Source organism: Exophiala mesophila, assembly GCF_000836275.1.
Source record: "Exophiala mesophila strain CBS 40295 unplaced genomic scaffold supercont1.5, whole genome shotgun sequence".
In the NCBI taxonomy this organism is placed as follows: domain Eukaryota; kingdom Fungi; phylum Ascomycota; class Eurotiomycetes; order Chaetothyriales; family Herpotrichiellaceae; genus Exophiala; species Exophiala mesophila.
In genome coordinates, this window is record NW_015622508.1 from 2,393,571 (window position 1) to 2,415,946 (window position 22,376).

Below are 22,376 nucleotides of genomic sequence, written 5' to 3' on the forward strand. Positions count from 1 at the left end.
GTGAGTTTTCTGTGGTCTACGAGATACATTCTACGGAGTACATCCCAAAGTTGTGAAGATATGGCGCACATGATCATCGCTCTACTCAGCGATCCAAGGTGACGTGGACAGGAGCACTGTTTTACTGTAGTGATAACAAGAATATAAAAATCGCCGAGCTAAACGCCGCAAAGCCGCAGAGCCGCAGACCCGCAAGGAATTCCGCGTTCTTTGATACTTGAATGATATCTTTTGCAGGTGTGTCAGTGCATAGACATATTCTATCCAAGGTCTACTGTACTACGGCGAGAAAGCCATTCTCTTCGCAACCCCGACTGGATGGTGACAACAACAATGACAAGTTTGATAGATACTACTGTAGATAGGTACCAACCCATGCCATTATTCTAAGTCACCACCCTGTCGCCTTAAGCCAGCCGAAAAGGGGTGTCAATACAGGTGAAATCCGAAACTTGGACGCGCCCACGCCCACGCCCACGGCCACGCCCACGTCCGTATGTGGCAGTGGGGTCCGAATTGTTTTGAACGTTTGATCACCAGGCCTTTGCATATCCAAATCACGCACTAAAGGCCTTGTAAGCAAGGAGTGCGCCTGAGCCCGCGGAACGGAAGAGGAGCACAGAGACCCCGTTCGGAGCCTCAAGGGTTGAAAGGCTGTGAAGGGTGATCCGAGGCTCATGGATTCAGGTTCATGGGTTCAACAGACAAGTCAGGGTTCCAATGGACTGTGGAGTCTGTCAGCAACTACGATGACTGAGTGACTGATTACTGCTATACTGTACTGTAAGTACTGTACATACACAACTGTCAAGATAAACAAGTATGTAAGTACACACGAGAACAAAAACAACAAGGGTGTTTAATTCAGGGTACGCCCTGGATCTTTCCCAAGTACCTAGGTATGTAAGGAGGAAGGCTCTGGGTCCCGGAGCGAGGGACTCGAGTCGAGTCGAGCCCGAGTTCGACGACGATCCTCACCAAGAGTGGGAAGAAAGCCCAACTCTGGGAAAGTTGGATGAGAAACAAGCGAAACCACAAAGTTGCCCTGCGTGCCTGGGAGGATTTACCAAAGTCAAACAAAGTCTCTCGTTTGGACGGCTCCCAAGCATTTGGAGATCCGCAAGGCTTGAACCGTCTGCTCGGCCTTGGACACTAATTAAGCCATGGGCGACGTGGCTTGTTTTGAGTACAAGCAACCGCTATGGAGCAGCTTGACACTTTGTTTTTAGATCAGAACATCACTTCACAGCCGAACCAGAAACTTCTGAGCGTGGATCGGCGTACCGGAAAGGTCGCCATGTGGAACCTTTGGAGCCCACGAGTCGACCCACTAAGAAAGGTCCTGGAGTCTCAGAAAAAGTAGAAAGATAACGATGAATCGAAATTGCACTCCCTCAAAATGGGGATTAGTCTAAACAAAACAAGATCTACCCCATCCAGGCTTGACTAAATCAATTTCACTTGTCGTTGCACATGTCCACGACCTTGATCACCTCGGTCGAAGCTTCATTCGTACATACATTGTATCATTGATTCCTGTGGAGACGAAAAAGAAGGAAACACTGTAGTAATTGCATGGGCTTGAACTCAAGCATCGCAGCAAAGCTTGCTCGTTTGGACAAAATCATGGGAGCCCGAAAGCCTTCTACCAGTACAACCAGTGGTGGACCACTTCAGACAGCGACGGTTCTCGAAATCACTCAAGTACATGGTACCCTTTTAGTGTGGATTTTCCAGTGTTTTTTGTTCCTGCTGCTTGAAAAACATACACGTTTGTTGATAATCAGTTTCAGCGGCCACCCCATGTAATTTTGTCCATTAGCTCAAATTAGGAAAATATTGAGAGATATTTCGCTCGCACGTAGCCCTCCAGTGCAGTCGAGTGATCTCCAAACTCGTGACGAATCTATTCATCTTCTTCCTCGCCGGAAGCCTTGGATCCCAGGACCCACTTCGTCTTGCCGTGCACGTCGGTCTCGTGCTCCAGAGCAACTCGGCTGAGATGACCAAGAATGTTCTCCATGGTGGTATCGGCGTGGCTGCGGGTGGCACGGCCGAGGTTGTCAATCCAGCTCATGCTGACTAGGAGGTAGTAGACGATAGCTACGACGATAATAACACCGATTGAATAACACCAGATCACCACAACGGTGACAATCGAGGTTTGAGTGCTGTAGTGGTCTCGGGAGAAAGAATCTTGAGGGCTGGTGAAGAATTCATCTTCGCTTCCAGAGAGCCAGCCAAAGACACAGAAAAGAGTGGAAAGGACATCCACAATGAAGATGGCGCCCACAAGCTTCCACGATGGCCATGTTTGTCCACCACGGGTGACAAAGATGAGCCAATTCTCAACCAGTGAGACCTGAAGGAAAAGCATGAGTTGGACGTTGCCGAAGTTTTGTACAAGACCACCTCCGGGCATATAGAAGGATCCACGCATGATCCAGGTGGAAATGGCGAGGAGTATACCGAGGAAGACCGAGATGACCCAGATCTTGGGCAATTGCCATTCTACAGGTCTAGGTTCGTAGTGAGCATTGTCGTAGGCGACGGCAATGGTGGCAAGATCGGCGAAGAGGGCCAAAAAGACAATCAGATCAGTTCGAATGGTCTCGTTGATGATGATCATCGATGTGGTCAGGTAAAGTTCCAAGTGCAAGCAGAGAGCAATACGGTATTGCACGTAAGCCTTCATACGTTGGAAAATTTGACGAGCGACCTTGATGGCATCGACGATGGTAGAGAGACCAGGAGCCAAGAAAACGATATCGGCGGCAGCTTGAGCGGCTTCGGTGGCACCCTCGACGGCGATACCGCAGTCGGACTTCTTCAGAGATGGGGCATCGTTGACACCGTCACCAGTCATGGCAGTAAGATGGCCACGCTGTTGCAACATCTCCACGACCTGGTATTTGTGCTCGGGGAAAACTTCAGCGAAACCATCGGCCTTCTCAACGAGGTCGTATTGAGTGGAGCCAGCAACACCGCCAGCGATGAGACGATGCGAGTTGTAGACCTTTGTTCCGAGAGCGAGGAGCTTGCAGGTTTCCTTTGCAATGGCAATGGCATCACCAGTCAACATCTTGACGCTGAGACCAAGGTTTTGAGCTTCCAGAATGGTGTGGGCAGTATCATCACGGGGAGGATCGAACATGGGCAACATGCCAATGACTTTCCAGGGCTCATCACCGCGCTTTGAGGCAACACCAAGAGATCGGAAACCACGTCTGGCAAAGTCTGCCGCAGTATCACGGTAGTGTTTGGCGGTAGCCTCGTCACACTCGGCGATGGCAAGGACGGCCTTGGGGGCACCCTTGCAGAATGACCAGCGCTCGCCCTTGAGGGTACAGATGGTGGTGATACGCTTGGAGACAGGGTCAAAAGGTGTATACTTCTCCGTCTTCCAACCTTGCTGCAAGATTTCACGAGCCTTGGGATATCTCTTGAGAGTCAAGATGGTGATTTTGTCGATAGGGTCGAGAGCCTTGAGGTTGTGGGATGAGGCAAGGGCAGCGCAGGCCATCATCCAGTTGACATCTTCACCCTCGGCGACGTAGGGCTCACGAATGGTCAACTGATTGGCAGTCAAGGTTCCGGTCTTGTCGGAGCAGAGAACATCAACACCCTGTGGCAAGTTAGCAGAGCCCATAGAAAGTTCAAGAAACCACTTACAGCCAAAGACTCGATGGCGGTCAGCTTCTGGACAATAGCCTTCTGCTGAGCGAGGTAGGCAGCTCCGACTGCAAGAGTGGTAGTGGTGACAACGGGAAGACCGACAGGAACACCGATGATAAGCAGGATAAGGGCGTAATGCAACAAGTTGATGGAGCTGTCCATGGGAGTTGCAATGTTGAGTCCGCGGAAGAAACCACCAATCCAGGCCATGAGAATGAAGAAGACGACCAACACGAGAAGTGCTGTTCCGATAGAATCCATGATAGCCTTGAAATGGCCCTGATCATTCGCACCTTGGACGAGAGAAGCGGTCTTGCCGACAAAGGAGCCACGAGCAGACTCGGTCACGACGGAGTAGGCCTTGCCACGTTTGCAACCGGTAGTGTAGTAGCAAATGTCACCCATGTACTTGTCAACGGCGAGAGATTCACCGGTGATGGCAGATTGATCGGTGGCAACAATTGAGACACCAATGTGGTGTTCCTCATCATCATCAGAGTCAGTGTGATTCTTGGAGTGATAACCCTCAGGGTCCTGGGAATGGATTAGTTTAATTCGTGCTAAGACGCGACAGGACTTACGTTGACCATCTCCTTGTACTCCTCGAAGCCAGCTGGGTTGTCAAAATCGCAGATCAAGCGAGCCTCGCCAGCAACGACGGAACCCTCTTCGAGAATGAGCTGGAACAAACATTAGCATTCGATCGCAGCAAGGAACTCGTAGACGAAGCATACAATGTCACCAGGGACCAGCTCTCGGGCCTTGATCTCCTGAACTTGACCATCGCGGACAACTTCTGCCTTCATGGCAATATCACCCTTCAAGCTAGCGACGACGTCGGCAGCCTGCTTTTCTTGGTACCAACCGACGATGGCGTTAAGCATCAAGATACCGATAATGACACCGAAATCGATCCAATCTTGCAAACCAGCCGCCAGGAGAACAGCGAGTTCCATCACTGCAGAGATTAGTACAAGAGAGGGAAAAATCAGGTGGTCAACTTACCGTAGAGAATGGGACCACGGAAATAGCCGATGAACTTGACAAACATGTTCTCCTTCTCGGTGGTCAACTCGTTGAAGCCAGTCTTTCTCCGTCGCTCTTCGACCTCGGCAGTTGTGAGGCCTTGCTTGATGTCTGTATTCAACCATTCTTCGGGGACCTCATAGAGATCGCCAGCACCGCCAGAACCTCCGAAGATTCTGGCAAAGAAGCCCTTCTTTTTTGGCTGGCTAGCGTCCGCGACATCATCGCCAGAGACTTGCGAAGGGGCTTTTGAGAAACGGCGGTCTCGGTAGGTAGAGATGAAACGAATCAGGTTGGCATACTCGCCCTCGTCCTTGTCGGGATCCCAGCCGTCGGCGAAAGAGATTCTTTCGCGCTTGGGGTCGCCGTTCTCGAGATCCTTTTCCGCCATGGTTCACTGTGGGAGTGGAGAGGTTAGTATGCAGGAAAAGAAAACAAAGAAGAAAAAGGACGACAAGGACAACAAGGTCAGGCGGAAAGACCAAGCTGGGGAGGAAAAGAGAAGAAGTCTGTGAGCTCACAGCGTACGACCCCTCTTTAAAGTAAAGTGCGTTCACAACATGCGAGCAGAGAGGACGGGCAGCTCACAGGTACGGGCAAAGCAAGTCCACTGGAGGGTAGGGAAGCACAGTGGGATCCACTGTTCCGTTAAGCCGTGGAGCTGCGATAGCTCGAGCAAGGTCGATGGAACCGAGATCTGGTTGGCTGCTTAAGCTTTCCCTGAGGTTGAGGTCAGCCAGCATGCCGCTTGAGCCATTTGATAAGAGAAAGACAAAGAGACGGGGATGTTGTGACAGTCGGAGAGGCTGTTTTGGATACGTCAAGGTTAGAACCAAAAATACGCACCGATGAAAAATAAGTCTAGCTGACGGGGCCGGGACGGGCGTCCGTGCAGGATTAGTGGAGGGTGAATGATGAGGTGTTTGGCTGCGAGGGGACCGGGGGGTAGGATGGAGTTGCTTGAAAGCTACAAGGGTGATGGAGCTGGAGGGAGGGCCAGAGGAGCTTCTGTAGGAGCAGGGCGGATGATGAGTGGTAGGTGATATGAGAGGGTTGGGTGGGAAGCGAGAGATGGAATCCACACGAGCAGGAGAATTTTGGGCTTGTTTTTTGCCAACTCCGCTAGCCAATTTGGTGTGTCTGGAGCTCCTGTCGAATCAGACAAGGCCGTGGACCTACGTGGGTCGAGCAAGGAAGGTGCAGCGGTTCATCACCGACAGGAAGTCGCTACTGTAGAGTCAACCTCCGATTCATCGCGCCTGATTCCACTCTCAGCCCATTCTATCCATCCACTGAGAGAGGTGTGAGCTACCTTGATTAGCTGTGATCCACAAGTCCAGAGACTCCATGATGTATGCGTATGCGTATTCCGTAAATGTCCTGAGGGACCTGGTGAGGGTCAGAGGGTCCACGAGCACCTCATTTCTCCAATTGATCAACATCGACTACCTCAGTCGATCCTTGAGCTACCTGTGAAGGATGCACGGGAGGTTTTCTCAACCAGCCATCCTGAGTAGGTCTTAGATTTATATTGTCATTACAGTACTCGTAGACAGCGGACGCCGGACACTATCTATGGATCCTAAGGTTGTCACTTCTGCACTGCAAGAAGAAAGCCCGTCAAGGTCAACATAGCGGGGTTTCTCATGCTGAAGTAGAATGCGAGAGCTTCACTCGGTGGGAATTCTCTAACTTGGGGCAAAGCTGCATCACACACGCGCTCAAAAACGTGGTCGTTCCTTGGTCGTTCCTGCCAACAAAAGAGGTTGCAGGCACTTGCACAATAATGAACAAACAATAATAGTTTCAAAGGTTTATTTGAATTGAATTTTTTTGATTTCCTTACAGGTTTTAAATTGTTGATTTGACAAGCACTCCCACATTTCCATGTGATTTTTATTCTTCCGTCGCTGCTTGTGTCTTTGAGAAGCCAACCCCGACCGCAACCCCATGTTCCACGTCGGGGCGACCAAAGCCAAGTGCCTACGGAGTACTAAGTTACCTATGCAAGCATCGTTTCGCCCTCTCACGATGGGATCGGACGGCTATACCTTCTGAAAACCCTGGCCCGCCACAACGTCGCTTTTGCTCACCTCACCACATCCTACGTGGCCCATGGCTGACTACACCTTCTACTTGGTGACTGCCAGCCGTCCACCCCTCCTCATGTTTGCAACTTGGTAGTCTGGCGCGACATCCCCTCCAGCAAACGGCTCGCGGCTAAAGGTACACCATGGCTATGATGGAATCTTGCATCATACCCGAAATCTCATGTCGATGATGTTGCATCCGTGTGGTAGATCCCTTTTTTGAGATCCTGCCCTCGACAACTGGCCAAACATGCCATGCATGCCTCACCATCTCCCAAATACACACCTTACTCCGTGCCGTCACTGTGGCTTGCTTGTCCGTTTTCCAGTCGTTCAAATGACATTCCTCGTCCAACAACACTTTGTTGACCTTGTAGCACTACAAAACGCTGGGCCAGGGACTGTAGCTAGCTTTACCTTGACCAAAGGCCGCAACCATGTCTCCATTTGGAAGGGTGGACGCCCTCCCGCCTGCGTTGACTTCATTACGTCGCTTCACTGTGCCCCGTCCGTGTCCGCCTCTGGTTGACCCACTGCCTAGTACCATCGACGGGCTTTGACGGTACTGCATGGGTCGGCCAGTCTGTCTAGCTGTTGACGGTTAGAGCCATTCAGATCCGTAGTTCATGTCATTTGAAGCCATTCTTTCTGCTGGATGTGTATGGCGTTGTAACACTCGTTCTTTCTGCCCTTGACAGAACGATCCATTTCAAACCTTCCAACAGAACAAAATAGATGCATGCCTCGACTCGGCCAGTTCGATACTTTCGCCGACCTAGTTTCGAAGCTCGTCAGTCTCAAGTTCATGCGGCCACAAATCGATCAGCTACAGACTACGAGTAACGTGCTTTCAAGCGCTGTCATCTCATTCTGAACATCCTTCCACTTGGTGAATCGTGTCGCGTACCCTAGGATTGTCTTTGGTTGATCACTACCATGCTGCTCTGTTTAATAGTCTAAAATCTAGCCCATGATTGCAGACAGCCTGTAGGTCATCGTCATGGCTCCACCCTTTGGCCGATGGCCGACGGCCGACAGTTTTGCCTCCCACAAACAATGATGCAAGATGCTCAGTGAGCCAACTGGAGGCTGACTCATCCCCATTTGCTAGCAGCTACTCGAGCCTCATTCGTCCACAGAAGCTAGTAAATTCAGTCGATAGGCTGCGCCCGGAAGGGCGAATATCCCATCTAGGGCTGCACTCATCTCACCTGGGTCACCGGGGTCATGCCTGGACAAGCATGCGGTCCAGGTGTGTCCAGTCGAGACTCGATAGATTCAATCCCAACGCCTGGCCCACCATTTGTATTGAAGCTTAAGGTACGAATTTCCACTAGCGTGGCAGGCGAGGAACAAGCGCGGGCGTCGGGCTTGACCTGGCGGGCCAGTCCTGTCTTCATCCCACACTTTGAACTGGCCAATCCGCCAGGCCCTAAATTGGAATGTTTGACAATGTAAACAAAAAACACGATTAGAGAGATTGCCGCACCCAGATCCCATTCCCAACTGCATTCCTGTCCACCTGCTTGAGCCTCTTGTATGTACGTTCTGCGACGGAGACAATATTGACTGACAGCCTTGTTCGCCTAGCAACCGTGCCAGCTGTTTGTCTCTCCATGCTGCAGACCACTCTTCCTCTCGTTGCGCCTGGGCCTAGTCCGACACCCGCCCCATTGTGGGAGTCTGTCTCGGGTTTTCCAGGCTGGCCCCAGCACCCGAACCGACCTGCACGGAATTTCTTCCAAGCTTCTCTCGGACGGGGATTTACCCAGGCGCGATAATATTATAGCCCAGGGTACCACCACTGTCCCTGGAGGACTCCCCAGGCCTCTCGGGCTCTGGGTCGCCTCTCGGCCTGCTTGCGGCCTGCTACGGAGTCCTGGGTCCAACGCAGAACAATATTTACGGAGTACAGGATGGGGCAAGGACGGGGCTCGCTATGCTATGCATGCACGACCCGGAGTGTCTCCATAATAACAAAATTGTCGTACCCAACTGCCGTCCAAGTCTTGAGGCATTTTATACACGCACATATTTCGACTGTGGGAGCGGTACAGTGGTTCTCCGTCCCTGCAGGCTGCTGCACCACCTCAAATGGAGCCTTTCAGGGTTCTCAAATGTTCAAGCGCCTTGGAGTAACAACAACAACAATAATAATGCGATGCGAGATTTTTGCGTAAGATGGAGAATCGAGTTTCAGATGTCCAAACGTGCAGATGGCAAAGTAGCACTTCTGAGTGTTTGGGCGTTCAATTTTGGTGAGGTATTTCATCTTTTGTGCCGGATAATAGTCAAATGTAACCAAGGAAGCTCTGGCTGGTCCACCGCCGGGCGGATTCTTGCTAAAACCATAGCGAATTCCTCGGTCCAGACGTCGTTTTTGTCGGTATGTTTACTCACAACCATGTTTCCAAGGCCGGCCTCTAAACTTTGCCCCCGGACAAGACTTCGTCTGCATGTGTATGTGTGCGCCGGCCGGACGTCTCGTCTCTTGCTGCACCAGCGCACTTTCTCGTCTGGGCTTGACCACGATCTTGTTTCTTGACCGACCGAAGTGTGTCAAATGCAAGACCTCCCGATAACAACTCGCGACAGGGCCAACCCGGAGGGATCCATCACCCGCGGATTTGGCCGCACTAAACCTGGCAGAAGGAACTCCGTTGCAGCTGCGACTGTGTGGGTGACGGCTGGACCATCATGGACGACAACATGCATCTTGTCGACGGCATGCGCAGGAATCTCGCCCGCGAATTTCGTCAAATACCGGGACACAGAGAGACGGTCTGCTGAGATTCGGGTTATATGAAACAGTTGCCTGAGGTTTTGCCGTGAGTATCTGGCGACCACCACGGTCACTAACGCACCTAGGAATGCGACCTTGTTATACCCAAACGACATCCGCCAGGCCGTGCCCAACAGGAACCTCGAAAAGTATGCATCTTGCAAACGATTAAAGGTTGGCTTTATGATATCTAAAATGCAGTGCCAGATGTAGACTACAGCCCAGCTATATTCTCTTCTATTCTGCGGGTCTGGCCCGCATGAGATGTTCCGAGATGGGTGTGCTGATCTCATCAGCACACGTCTGTCGTTTCGAATTTCACGGTAACAAAACGTTACAACAAAACCAGTGAAGCTCAACGTGGGCTTGCTCTTATGTCTTGGTAGTTGACCTTGTGTCACACTCAGCAGCACCATTGCGAATCTGCAGAGGGGTAGTCAAAGAAAGTCTAGGAAGCAGGGCCGATCCCGTGGAACCTTGGATGATCAGATCCTCCGATAGACCTATCGTGCTTGAACAAGATGACCATGTACGAATGGATCAACCTGGGGTCTAGATCAATACTCCAGGTGTAAATGGCAATATATGGCGACTGACCAAAGAGGATAGACTTTCCTCCCCCGCAACCTGACATTCACATTCGGTTTGACTCCGGGCCGTTTTGCAGGTTGGCAGGTTACTCACCGGTCAGTGACAATGATGATGCAATGATTTGACAGAGGTCCAAGTCGCCGACGAATCTATTGCCCAAGCCTCCAGACAATACCCGTCCCATCCCTCCATCATCATGCTTCCAAGCCAAGATCATCATCACTGCAAGATGCATGAAATAGCGCCTCAACTGCTTAACGTACAAGAAGACAGGGTTTGGAACTGTCAAATGACACAGAAGCTGACCCGACACGAGTCAATTGCTAGCTGTGGTACCTTCGATCTAGACTCGTAATGAACTTCCAAGTATGGCCACGGAGCCGGTTGGTGTCCAAGGTACGTAGGTGATTATGATGACTGGATTGAGGTATGGATTGCGAGTTGTCACTGCCACCTACCCACTATTGAAGATTTGTCACGTGACATCGACACGCTCTTCGACTTCTAACCTCATGCCTTCTCTCTTATCACCATGAATTCAATTGTCGTTCTTTCGAGGATGGAGAATGCTCTATAGAAAGGCTTGGATATGGAGGAGATGGCGGTATGCGATCTACATTCAACGAGCTTCACCAACATTCTCACTAATTTACCTTGGATGAGCAGGACAGCGGGTGACACTATGGACCAGACTGCGTTACTACGAGGACATTTTGATGAACCAAAGTGGCTAGGGAAAGGACAGATTGCGGCATCATATGCCACTGTCTTGAACAAAATGGACATGCGAGCACGGACTGGATGAGGGAGAAGCAATTGAGACTACAACCTTCAACCAGAATGTGGTCATCCGTCATCAGCATCTTGCAGACTTGATACTTGAGTATCCTAATCAAATTTTGGGTATCATTGTGAGTATTGTGAGTATGCATATTTTACTCCTGTGCTATGAGTTAGCTTCTATGGTATGGTTGAGTTACTTACCTAGGTACCTACCTTACTCCCTCTCTGTGCTTACCCATACGCATGGTAATTCTTAACCTTGGGCAGTATGACGCTGAAGTCTCGAACTCCTTTCTACATCGTGCCTTCTTCCACATCAATTGTTGAGATTCAACGTCTGCCTATCTCAACAAAAGTTTTCTGCCTGCGCCAACCAACGGCCCTGCGTGCCTTCCACTCACCTGCAACGAGAAAGTCCTTGTGCATCCCATGGCAAGTCCACCTTTCCTGACCTCTGGTCTCCTTTTGCCTTGCTTTCACCTTCACCTCGTTCGCGTCTCTCCCTCATCTCCCCCTCTCCTCATCTCTTCCACCTCTGCAATCCAGAGATCACTCCCTTGACAAGATCTGACAACTATCAACTGCTGGGATCAGTGCCTCATCCATCTTCTTGGACCTGTTTGACGGAACTCTCTCGCTTACCTTCTCTCAACTCACCATGTGGGTTCATAATGTTGTCCCCTGGACATTGACCTTCATCTTGACCCTGTCTTTGACCTTGGCCCAAACAACAAACACTGGTTGGGCCTCATCGGCAACGACTGATGATGGATGCACCTTGACCCATGTCATGAACCAGCCTGCACAAACTCCTCCTGTCAGCACCGTCTGGGATGTGATCATGACCACCATCTTTTATGTATGGCCCTCCCCATTCACATCAAATCTACTCAGCTAACCATCGTTTAGGCGGTCGATTGCCGTGCTTGCACCGTCACCAACGCGAATAACTACACCTACATTGAGGTAAGTCATACTCCACGACTTGAATGGAGAAGTGGACACTGAAATATTTCAAGGGTGCCTTCACAGAACGAACCACCAGCCCAACCCTGATGATCACTCGCGTTGCGTGCTTTCCGCAGGAGAGTGCAATTACAAGAGATGTTGATCTCACCACCACCTCGGCACCAGGCCTGGCAGGTGTCCTCGACGCCCGCCCCGCGGTGTCAGAACCTCTTCTGGTGGAAGATTCCCTCGAATCCTCTGAAAAGAAGCTTCTCCGTCGTACAAGTCTAGATGCAGCTGCCACGTTCCTGGTCGAGTCAGCCATGGATTTCAGCAAATATATCCCACCTGATTTCCTCCGACTCCCCGGCCAAGCTCAAAGCTTACTGATATCAACCTGGTCAGCTATATTTGCCCTCACGATTGCTGACTCCGGCCTCAATACAACCTCGGCCTGTGCTCAGGTACAAACCCTCGAGGTGAGATATCGCATGAGCCAGTCTTGGCTAGACCCAGATCAAGTGACATCCTTGCTGTGCTTCTTTGCGAGATATGGTTACAACTTCAATACCACGCGAGCCGAACTTTACTCGACCCTGCAGGCCGCCATCTATGCTATCCAAATTGCTGGTGACTTCACCAGCAACAGAACTGAGGTCTGTGAGAGCCTTGGTCTCTTCTACCGGGTGGGTGGGCCTTTGGGAATCGATACCACAAGATTCCAGGATTATGCTTGCAGTAATCTTCCATCAAATACTCCCACTGTATCCAATGTGTACGGAGAGACACCTGTTGTGCCACTGATTCCATATCCGACCAACGGGACTACCTCCTGGGGCCATCCGACTTCCTGGGAGCCTCGTACGACCATATGGCCTACACAAAGTAGCACCCCAGATAGTTTGACACCAAAGTTCCCCAACAGCACGATCTGGGGCACAGGCTCCCAGTCATCCAACTCGGCTGGAACGGCATACAGCTCCACAAACTCAACTGTTGTGCAGCCTACTGGAACAGGTTATAGTTCCCCGACCTGGACTTCTTCTGGCACAGCCAGCACCGGGACTGGTTCCCGCTATGGACTGATAAATTCGACTCAGTCAACACCCAGCAGTGGTCCTGGCTCTTCCACAGGTAACGTCAACTCGACTCAACCAACAACTGCAGGTACTGGGACCGGCGTCTGGTCCAAAACTGTCAACATTACTTCTGTCTTGCCGACAGCAGCCACTAGCACAACAAATACCACAGTATCAAGTCTGCCCACTGATCCTGCGGTGGGAAATAGCTCTACATTTAGCCTCTCTACGGTGGTATCTTCTTCCAACAACGTAACATCAAGCCTGGGAACTGCGTCAAGCTCAACCACTGTAATCGGAGTTCCATCTGATAGTGGTGCAACTACTACTTCAGAGACCGAGACGGTATTAACTTCGGCAACAGAGGCTGCTCCCAAAGACACCAACATTCACCTCCCTCCCAAGCCGGAGGCCAAGGCATTCTATCCGGCAGTGGAGGTGCCACATCCTCGACGTGGTAGTTGGTTCAAGCGATACTGATTAGTGGCTGTGGCTCATCATGCATCAATGAAACCTTTTCTAAAAAGGCTAGAGTGTGTGCGTCACTCTATGTGGTGACAACGAGTGACAGTAGTCAACAAAAGTTTTATGGAGATCAGCAGAAACAACACCTGTATCACAAGGACAATGTATGTTAGATAGGTCAAGGGACCGGAGTGAGCATGTCTCCAAAGTGTAAGATATGTCTTTGAAATGCGACGTTTCCATCTCAGGGAGAAGATGTGATGATGGGTCGGCTGCTTGCAGGCACAGTACAATACTCGGAGGTTCTGAGACACGCTCATTTAGTCGGGACGGAATCCATCAGCTGAGGATAGGACAGCTTCAAGATGACGATAGAAGTATTCAAAGCACGAGTAGGCTAAAAATGTGTCGTGACACTGGCAGTGAATGAAAATGTCTGAGTAGTATCATTGTACGGATAGCAGTACTACAGGTAGGGGTATATTTTGAACATTACAACGCGAGATCATGATTCGCATCGAAGGACCTCGAGCTGGTAAATCTTCCTCCTTTTGAGATTGCCCGAGCCTATGAAAAATATCAAACAGGCAAACGTCCTGTTATCCTCTCACACATCTCCTGCCACAGAATTTTCAACCCATAAAATGGCTGGAATCAAATGTAGGCCCGAAGGCATGAATCTGACATGAAAGATGAAATTGAATCCATCACCGATGGAAGCCAGAGATAGAATCCTCGAATATCCAGCTTGTAGCCCCCGAATTCTGACCATGAACCTGAACATGTTCATCATCATGGTCAATACAATCGTCATGATCGTCATGATCCTCGTGGTTGTCATGGTGGTAGTGTCATACTTTGTTGTTTTGGATTCGTCGCTACCTTTGTTTTGGTTGTGGAAACCCGAATCCAATTTGGCTGTCTGGTGGTATCGTCTGCTCTGGTGGAGGACAACACCATTCCGAACTTTCCTCTTCGTAACCTTGAGAAGTCTGAACTTTGGTCGCAGCAACTCATCGAATAACCTGAACTCCATTGCTAAAAGTCTCGCTCAATAAAACATCGTGAAACGCGGGATATAGATCTTGAGGTGTGTGTGATAGAGGTGATGTGGTGTCGGAAAAAAAAGAATTGAAAGTGCAAGTCGAGATCATATCGGCATGACCACGCTCGCTCTGGGCTGTCTTTCGATGATTGTGTCGGTTGGATGCAGGGAGCTCATTGAATTGCCCCAACCCAATCCCTCCTTGTCCTGGAAGACCTTGTTCAGGTTCATGGCCGATTTGGTGTATAGCATATCAATAGCCTTTTGATCGCGGAAGGGATTGGGCGACTTGTCCCAGGCGTGGGGCACCATGGGAATCATTTTGCTATCGATGTTCTTTCCCAGATTCTCCAGTCGGTCGGTAAAGTCAAGACCTTCACTCAACAACATGTCCCACTCACATAGCCAGACTTGCATTTCTTTCGGTAGACCGTCGCGCAGCATGTGGTCGTGGGCGAGGGCTGGTGAGGCATAGGGACTACAGTGATCTCCTGCGACGTCGGGAGGTGGGAGGTAACTGACGTCGAATAAATCTGTAAAGACTTTGGCGAGACACTTCTTGGGATTGCGCGACTCGCGGATCTTGCGCGACCGTGATTTGGTCCAATCCAGGAGAGGGTACCAGGCAATGATTGTGCGGATTCTTAGCGGACTGGCGGTTTTGGCTCGAAGAAGGCCAGAGTTGGATTGCATTGGAGTGAGGAATCCGCCGCCAGCCTCAAAGCCAGCCTCGTCCGTCTCGGGATCGGTTTCACTGCTACCCATGGTGGTCGGGCTGGTGGATTTGAAGTCGTTGATGACGTCGATGCCATAGTGGTATTGTATTCGGAGAGGGGCTGCGAAGGCCAAGTTGGCACCGGCCGAGAAGCCAGACAGAGCGAAATTGCTTGGGTCGATGTTGAGCTCGGTCGCGTGCTCGACCAGATATAGGATTGCTTGGGCACAATCGTCCACGGGGATGGGAAATGCGTGTTCAGGGGCCCGTCGATAGTTGACACTGACAAAGATGGCATTAGACCTCTGCATGACGATATTAGCCCAGTATCGATCGTCGCTAGCATCTCCTAGCACGAAACCTCCACCATGAAAATTGACGACGGCTGGAAAGCGGAAAGAGGGATCTTCTTGGAGGACTCTTTTATAATTGGGCGGCGTGTAGAAGTATAGTTCAATAGGAATGGTGTCGGTAGGGATCTTGTGTTTGAAGGCAGGCCGTGGCGCTCGTGGGGGGGCCCAGTCGTGAAAGCGCATGCCTAGTATCATGCAAGCTCTCCAAAAGCTTGCCTGAATATGTAACCATCTTCTTGAAGGGATATCGGTTCGCTCAAGGTGATGGGACATGCTTCGACGTCTTCCTGCGGTGAAATAGTCGCCCTCCTCCGTGCCAGTGCAGGGAGTCTCAACAAACTCATTGTCGGGAGTGGGCAGGTTATCGGCGAAAGGGTTACTATTTTTGAATAGTCTAGGAGGTGGCGTCTGTCGCGCAAAGTCTTTGGTGTCGGCAACATCGTTAACGTCTGAAGGCATGTCGTTAAGTTGAATCGTGGGTGGAGGTGGCCGTTGTGGTGAAGCTCGATCCTCCATGATTACTCGTGGATCATATCTAAGTAGGGGAGAGGATGGTGGGGTTCCTTTGGATCTTGCACCGGGTTGTATATCAAGAGGACATATTATGCAATGGTAATCGATAATGAGTCGGCCAACCGCGGCGACGTGGACATTGAGGCTGAATAAAGAAGTGAAGGCTCGAAGACTGAGGTGGAGAGGCTGGTGGAAAGATGTTTGTAATAGAGGTTCAGGCACTCCAATGTATCGCAGCAATCGACAAGCAAGTAGCGAGATCGATGACCATAGCTGTCGACCAGAAATTGTTACAGATATTGTCGACAAAGTCCCTCACTCCACATGTGCGGCAATATGAAACATTTGGGATAAGGGAAAGATGATAAGCCAGGCTGCCGGACTACCAGGGCCCGAGTGGCCTTCTTCCTTGACGATGACGCATGAGGTGGCTGTGTCTACAGGGGCTTAGGCGGTGCCCGTATGGTCTTGGGTGGTCTGGGGACGGGATGTTTGGTGACACCCAGACGCCCGAGCACCTGAGAAACACGAGGGAATAGCCTGAGCGCCGAAACCCTTGGGAGCAAGGCTGGCCCCGAATACAACATCTTAGGCGCCGCGTAGCCCCGGTACGATTCAGGTCAAGGAGATGCATGGGAGCAACGATGATTGGGATATAGACAAAAGTCCAGTCCGGCTTCTCGGATCAATTAAACACTCTTCATTTGTCCGAGCCTCTTGAAGTCCCTGCAAATGACAGATTCAGAGTATGCTTGCGAGGCACGCGAGGTACAGACGTTGGTCCATTGTCGAATGCCAAAGCACGTGAGTGAGGCTGTGAAAGGCACAATTGTAATGAATTGTCAGAATCCTCAGCAACCCATTGGTGTCAAATCAAATGATTGCGTACCCTAAAGGTCTGAGCAGTCACCAGTATCATTCTACAAACTGCATAATGTCGGTGATCGGCCTTTCTCTGCTGACAGACCAGACTGATGTCAAATTATTGACGCATGAATCATACTTGATGAATCTAACGGCCGAGGAGATCGATCACTAGATAAGCTCCTGCTCAAGAGTCTGTTGCAGTTTTGTCTTCTGGCTTGGTCCCTATGCTTGATTACATTACCACAGATGAATATCTGCGTCCCACCTTGAAATGAAAACTAGGTTACTTTTCCAACTCGTGTCACTTTTCAGCAAATTCATTCATTAGAAATCATTGAGGTCCTTGCTGCAAGATGATGATATGGCATACAAGGCACAATCAAATGTTGTCCAATAGGGTCGGCTACAGCTGGACCATGAACACCTACGGCGACACCAGCGTCACGGGTCCCAGCGTATCGACAGCCAGCTAACAATTGACCAGCTTGGAACTTGGAAGGGTTGGACCAGAATACTGGATTGTAACCCGACCAGTCAATGGCTGGAAAAAGCTGATTGTTCCTGGAATCTGACCACTTTCCCTGTCCCTCCCGTCAAGAAAGACTAACCAGGCGTGCTAGGTATCTATTGATAGGCTTTGTGTAACCTATCTGCCTACGTATGGATCGCCGTGACGCAAACCCCTCTCCTCTCGTACTTGACCTCATTTCTGTATTCTAAGGGAGGCTCCTGGTCTCGAATGTTGCCCTGACCACCGAGTAAGTACCTTTTAGTCCACGAGGAAAAGGGAGGTCCCGCGGTACCAGAGATCTTGATTGATGCTGCAAACCTAGAACGGCATTTGTTTTTTACAAGTTCGGGGAAGCCACATGGACAGAGGGAACGAGGGAACCTCACCTGGCCGGTGATGGCCGAAGAAACAATTACTGGGATTGGTTGGGGGAGGCCGCGGGATGGTTCCAGGCTAGAAAACCCCCCTCGACCCCTCCATATACTGTAAGTTAAAGTGTCTTAGTGGCCCAAATTGCCCCTCGTTGATCTTGTATTAGCACCTATTGGTCCCTAACACTGCCCTTACTCATCAGGCCGCAGAGTAGTCAGAACCATGACGTCGGCCTCGTCGCCCAGCCATTCCACCAGTCAGCAACGGCCTGGCCCTGGCCTTACCCTGGTCTTAAACCATACAAGCTACAAACAAGTCACAATCTATCAAACCATCCCACTTCTATGGGACCGCATGTGCTAACAAGTAGTCGCCGATAGCCATTCTAAGTACTTAGGTCACCTTAGCACTCCACCAGAAGGCACTCGAACCCAAAATCATCCTATCCTACCACCAGCTTCTCACCAATCCCTTCCGGGCTTGCCGGGTCACCGTCCTCTTTACGCTTGACTCCTCCATCCTCTACCCTTCTACTCCAGACCTTCTACGGCTGGGTTTGGTCGGTCTCAGTTTCACCGGTCTGCATTATTCCTTCCAGATCTGTCTCTCGAGCCATTACCCAGGGCTGACCTGTGCTGACTGTTCACCTGCTTGACACCACAATTCTTTGCTCGTGGCATTTACCCCTCCACAGCCTGACTCAATTATCGTCTTCATCTCTATACTCTCTCGATCTCAACCAAGTTTTCAGAGTGCCGATATCTGAGTATTGGTTGCAGATAAAGCCTCTTCAGCCAGCCGCACGTTCCGTCTATTAGCCAGAGATCAGACACCGTGCCAATTACTCCGTACACTGTGGCCAACATTGGATCCAGGTCCGAGCGCCACTGCAACAGCCTGGGCCCCCTCCGTCCCGTCACCATCTCATAAGAGTCGTTGCCGTCAGCGGCTGGCATTTCATCTATCCTGAAAACTCCATCAGTCCTTCCTTTCCAGCCGCTCCTGCGGCCGAGTCTCAGAAATGTCTGTCCTGCGCAAGCTCTCCAAGCAGATACACCCCAACGGGAGCGAGACAAGACTTGGTGGAGAGGTCTCTCCGACCTCTTCCCAAAGCCCGGGGCCCCATCGCCGTTCCATCGCCCATTTTCTCCATCTTGACAAAGAAAGCTTCTCCAGTGACAATGAATCCGATATGAGCGAGGTTGACAGTGAGGGCATAAGTAAAAATGCGCAAAAGAGGGCAGTTACAAAACAAAGAAAGCATGAAGCCCGGTCAAGATTGAGCCTTGAACACCGCGATGATTCCGAGGAACGCATCAAGCAGAGGCTCGAGGATGCCGCAAAGGTCGAGACCGACGACATGAAGGCACGCTACGGCGACCTCCCGCTGATGCAGTCAACCACCAAAGGTGCCACCCAACGTCTAGACATCAGCACCATCACCGAGGACCAAGTGGGAACCGAAGTCCAGTTCCGCTGTCGCTTGCAACACGTCCGACAAATGGGTGCGAAGTTGGTCTTCCTCATCTTCAGGCAACAAATCACCACTGTTCAGGGTGTACTTGTCGAAGAGCCAGGCAAGATCTCTGCCATCATGATCCACTGGGCTGAACATTTGAGAACCGGCAACATCCTCCTCGTCACTGGAACTCTGCAGAAGCCCCAAATCCCCGTCAAGTCCGCATCCATCCACACAGTAGAGGTCAAAGTCGAAAAACTCCACATCATCGTAAAGCGCGCAGAGCCTGGTATGCATTCCTGTTTGTGGGCTTTTGCCTGAGTATGCTGACCATCCATCTAGTCCCTTTCTCTGTTCAAGAAGCCGAATTGACAATCCTGGATGATGACCAAAAAGTTGAAGGAAGACAGAGTCAAATTCCTGATCGTGTCCGACTGTCTAACCGCATAATGGACCTCAGAACCGCAGCCTCGCAGTCTATCTTCCGTATCCAGGCCGGTGTTGGCAATCTCTTCCGCACTGCCCTCGACGACAAGCGCTTTGTCGAGATTCATTCTCCCAAACTGCAAGGAGCTGCGACAGAGTCTGGTGCTTCAGTTTTCAAGGTCAACTATTTCGGACGCCCGGCTTTCCTGGCTCAGTCCCCTCAGTTAGCCAAACAAATGGCCATTGCATCTGATTTTGAACGCGTCTACGAGATTGGTGCCGTGTTCCGTGCTGAAAACTCAAACACTCATCGACATTTGACCGAGTACACTGGCCTCGATCTGGAAATGGCCATCGAAGAGCACTATCATGAGATGATGGACGTCATTGACGAGGTACTCAAGGGCATCTTCAAGGGTGTCTACACAAAATATCGTACCGAAGTCGAGATCATCAAACAGCAATTTCCCAGTGAAGATCTTGTTTGGCTCGAAGAGACTCCAAGAATCCCCTTTACAGACGCTGTGAAGCTCCTAAATGACTCCGGTTGGCTCAACGAAGAGGGAGAACCAGTCTCAGCGCTGGAAGATCTCGCTACACGAGACGAGATCCGCCTCGGCGAGCTGATGAAGGAAAAGTTCAAGACCGATTATTATATCCTGGACAAGTTTCCTCGTTCCGCCCGACCTTTCTATACCATGCCTGACGCCAATGATCCAAGATACACCAATTCATTCGACGTCTTCGTTCGTGGCCAGGAAATCATTTCTGGTGGCCAGCGTATCCACGAATCTAAGATGCTGGAAGACAACATGCGTCTGGTCGGCATCGATCCTGAGGACATGGCCGAGTATATGGAGGGTTTCCGATGGGGTGCACCTCCCCACGCTGGCTGTGGCGTTGGTCTCGAACGTATTGTCATGCTCATCCTCAAGTTGGGCAACATTCGACTGGCATCACTGTTCCACAGAGACCCCAAGTCATTCCCAGCCAAACCTGTGGTTCAGAAGCTCAGGCATCCTGAGGCAGACACTCTGCGTCCTCTGTGGCGACAGGAACGTGGTCGTGAGGTTGCACCCGAAGATCGACAGATGCCTGATCTCTATGATCTGATTGCAAACTATGGCGATGCCACCGCTACCTCTTGGGGCGACGAGAGATACCAGATTTGGCGCCACCCCGACACTGGCGCCGCGGTATCGTACGTGCCTGAGGGCCATTATGCCATCCTACCCGGCGACCCTCTCTGCGACGTGAGCCAATACTATCGTGTCGTCGTGTCGTTCCTTCAATGGCTTAAGAAGGAGACCCGTCTCAAACCTCTGTGGCTTTTGATCAGCCCAGACCTTGAGCAAGTCTTAGGTGAACGACTCGGCTGGAAGACACTTTCCTGTGTTGCCGAAGAACGTGTTGATCCCAATAAGAAAACCGCCGAATCTGATCCTGAGGTTGCTCGGAAAATCCGACGAGCCCAGAACGAAGGCGTCAAGCTTACCGATCTGGATCACAATGTTCCTGTACCAGATTCCATCAAGGAACGTTGTAATGCTCGTGTAAAAGACTGGCTGTCCGGCCGCAAAGGAACTCAAATCCACCTTTCCAACATTGACCTTTTCCGTGACGAGAAACATCGACGATACACCATCGCTGAAGACAAAGAGGGTACCATTGTTGGCATTGCTGTCATGGCAGAAATTGCTCCAAGACGAGGCTGGCAAGCCAAGTACACTCTGGATTTCCCCAATGCACCATCGGGCACAATCGAGTATATCACAACCCATGCACTGACTGTTGCAGCCAATGCAGGTGTCCACACCGTCACATTTGGTGGTGGAGCTGCTCCTCATTTGACACCAGGTCATCACATGAGTGGCGCAAAGGTCAAAGTGTTGCAAGCAACATACGATGCCATTGTCAAGCAATTCAACCTTGCCCGGAAATCCGAATTCAGAGAAAAGATGGGTGCTGTGGCTGATCCTATTTGGATCGCATATCCTCCTCATGGTCTGGGATCTAGAGGTATCAAAGCAATCATGAGGTTAGTCGAACCGCTTTTGCCGTTTTCCATGCAGCAAGCTAACCAAGTTTTCCTTGACCAGATTCTTCCAAGACGAATAAGTTATAGTACGACCTAAACATTAATGTCGCCATGACAAACGTACCGACGGAGCATGTCTGGCAGAACGGTAACGCAGACATGTAGCACGATCTATAATGAGTCGGCCTCCCAACCAGCACTCTTGCCTTGGACGACTTGAAGATTGTTTGACCGACAAGTCACAGGGGCCAACCTCCAAAACTAAGAGGATCTACCCGTTAAAATGAGTAATGAAGGAAGTGCAATGATCAAGTTTTGCTAAGAGCTCTGGGGAAGTGTTGTCGAGCTCATCGACATAGCATGGCGAGTCCTTTTCCTCTGGGGTTCGGTGTAAGGAATTGGACATGACAACATGACCTTGTTGAATACGAAAGATCGCTGTTTGGAGTTCCCTGTAGCTTGCTTCCCATACCCCTATCAATCCGCAACGCTTGAGTAGTTGGATAACTTTGTATGTATGTCATTATGAATGTTGCTCTTGACTCGCCAGCTGTATATACCTGTGGGTAAGAACATGTTTTGGATCAGAGAATAAATTTCATTGGAGTTCGTGATATCGCCACATTAAATATCTTGAT

The 22,376-nt window shown here is 50.6% G+C and overlaps 4 protein-coding genes across 11 annotated transcripts; 2 read left to right on the forward strand and 2 right to left on the reverse strand.

The window, feature by feature from the left end:
- Positions 1–1,375: 1,375 nt before the first annotated feature.
- Positions 1,376–5,287, reverse strand: PV10_07573 (plasma-membrane proton-efflux P-type ATPase). The gene is made up of 5 exons (XM_016372486.1): positions 4,681–5,287; positions 4,410–4,633; positions 4,257–4,355; positions 3,673–4,209; positions 1,376–3,625 (listed from the first exon to the last, which is right to left on the reverse strand). Exons 1-5 carry the CDS (start codon positions 5,090–5,092, stop codon positions 1,907–1,909), a joined length of 2,991 nt encoding a protein of 996 aa, XP_016221818.1. The 5' UTR covers positions 5,093–5,287; the 3' UTR covers positions 1,376–1,906.
- A 3,028-nt stretch (positions 5,288–8,315) lies between these two features.
- PV10_07574 lies at positions 8,316–13,943 on the forward strand. 6 transcript variants are annotated; one of them, XM_016372487.1, is made up of 6 exons: positions 8,316–10,768; positions 10,831–11,152; positions 11,215–11,379; positions 11,542–11,806; positions 11,857–11,913; positions 11,967–13,943. In XM_016372487.1, the coding sequence occupies exons 2-6, from the start codon at positions 11,091–11,093 to the stop codon at positions 13,452–13,454; spliced, it is 2,037 nt and encodes a 678-aa protein (XP_016221819.1). In that variant the 5' UTR covers positions 8,316–10,768; positions 10,831–11,090; the 3' UTR covers positions 13,455–13,943. The 6 variants fall into 6 exon arrangements, with proteins under 6 accessions (XP_016221819.1, XP_016221820.1, XP_016221824.1 ...); XM_016372488.1 differs by having other exon boundaries at positions 10,831–11,379; XM_016372492.1 differs by having other exon boundaries at positions 11,215–11,806.
- PV10_07575 (uncharacterized protein) lies at positions 13,867–16,560 on the reverse strand. Its single transcript, XM_016372493.1, has one exon. It carries the CDS (start codon positions 16,066–16,068, stop codon positions 14,590–14,592), a length of 1,479 nt encoding a protein of 492 aa, XP_016221825.1. The 5' UTR covers positions 16,069–16,560; the 3' UTR covers positions 13,867–14,589.
- A 534-nt stretch (positions 16,561–17,094) lies between these two features.
- PV10_07576 (aspartate-tRNA(Asn) ligase) lies at positions 17,095–22,367 on the forward strand. Of its 3 annotated transcripts, XM_016372495.1 has the most exons (4): positions 17,095–17,928; positions 17,982–19,563; positions 19,617–21,738; positions 21,800–22,367. In XM_016372495.1, the coding sequence occupies exons 2-4, from the start codon at positions 18,837–18,839 to the stop codon at positions 21,816–21,818; spliced, it is 2,868 nt and encodes a 955-aa protein (XP_016221827.1). In that variant the 5' UTR covers positions 17,095–17,928; positions 17,982–18,836; the 3' UTR covers positions 21,819–22,367. The 3 variants fall into 3 exon arrangements, with proteins under 3 accessions (XP_016221827.1, XP_016221828.1, XP_016221826.1); XM_016372496.1 differs by having other exon boundaries at positions 17,982–21,738; XM_016372494.1 differs by having other exon boundaries at positions 19,617–22,367.
- The last annotated feature ends 9 nt before the right edge of the window (positions 22,368–22,376 follow it).

Excerpts from the sequence above, each read along its gene's own strand:
- PV10_07573 (XM_016372486.1), bottom strand. The coding sequence starts at position 5,092 with ATGGCGGAAAAGGATCTCGAGAACGGCGACCCCAAGCGCGAAAGAATC. Across the intron at positions 4,356-4,409 it reads AGCTGGTCCCTGGTGACATT|CTCATTCTCGAAGAGGGTTC; the intron begins GTATGCTTCGTC and ends TGTTTGTTCCAG. Across the intron at positions 4,210-4,256 it reads AGTACAAGGAGATGGTCAAC|GACCCTGAGGGTTATCACTC; the intron begins GTAAGTCCTGTC and ends ATCCATTCCCAG.
- PV10_07574 (XM_016372487.1), top strand. The coding sequence starts at position 11,091 with ATGCATATTTTACTCCTGTGCTATGAGTTAGCTTCTATGGTATGGTTG. Across the intron at positions 11,807-11,856 it reads TCATGACCACCATCTTTTAT|GCGGTCGATTGCCGTGCTTG; the intron begins GTATGGCCCTCC and ends ACCATCGTTTAG. Across the intron at positions 11,914-11,966 it reads ATAACTACACCTACATTGAG|GGTGCCTTCACAGAACGAAC; the intron begins GTAAGTCATACT and ends AAATATTTCAAG.
- PV10_07575 (XM_016372493.1), bottom strand. The coding sequence starts at position 16,068 with ATGGAGGATCGAGCTTCACCACAACGGCCACCTCCACCCACGATTCAA.
- PV10_07576 (XM_016372494.1), top strand. The coding sequence starts at position 18,837 with ATGTCTGTCCTGCGCAAGCTCTCCAAGCAGATACACCCCAACGGGAGC. Across the intron at positions 19,564-19,616 it reads CGTAAAGCGCGCAGAGCCTG|TCCCTTTCTCTGTTCAAGAA; the intron begins GTATGCATTCCT and ends CCATCCATCTAG.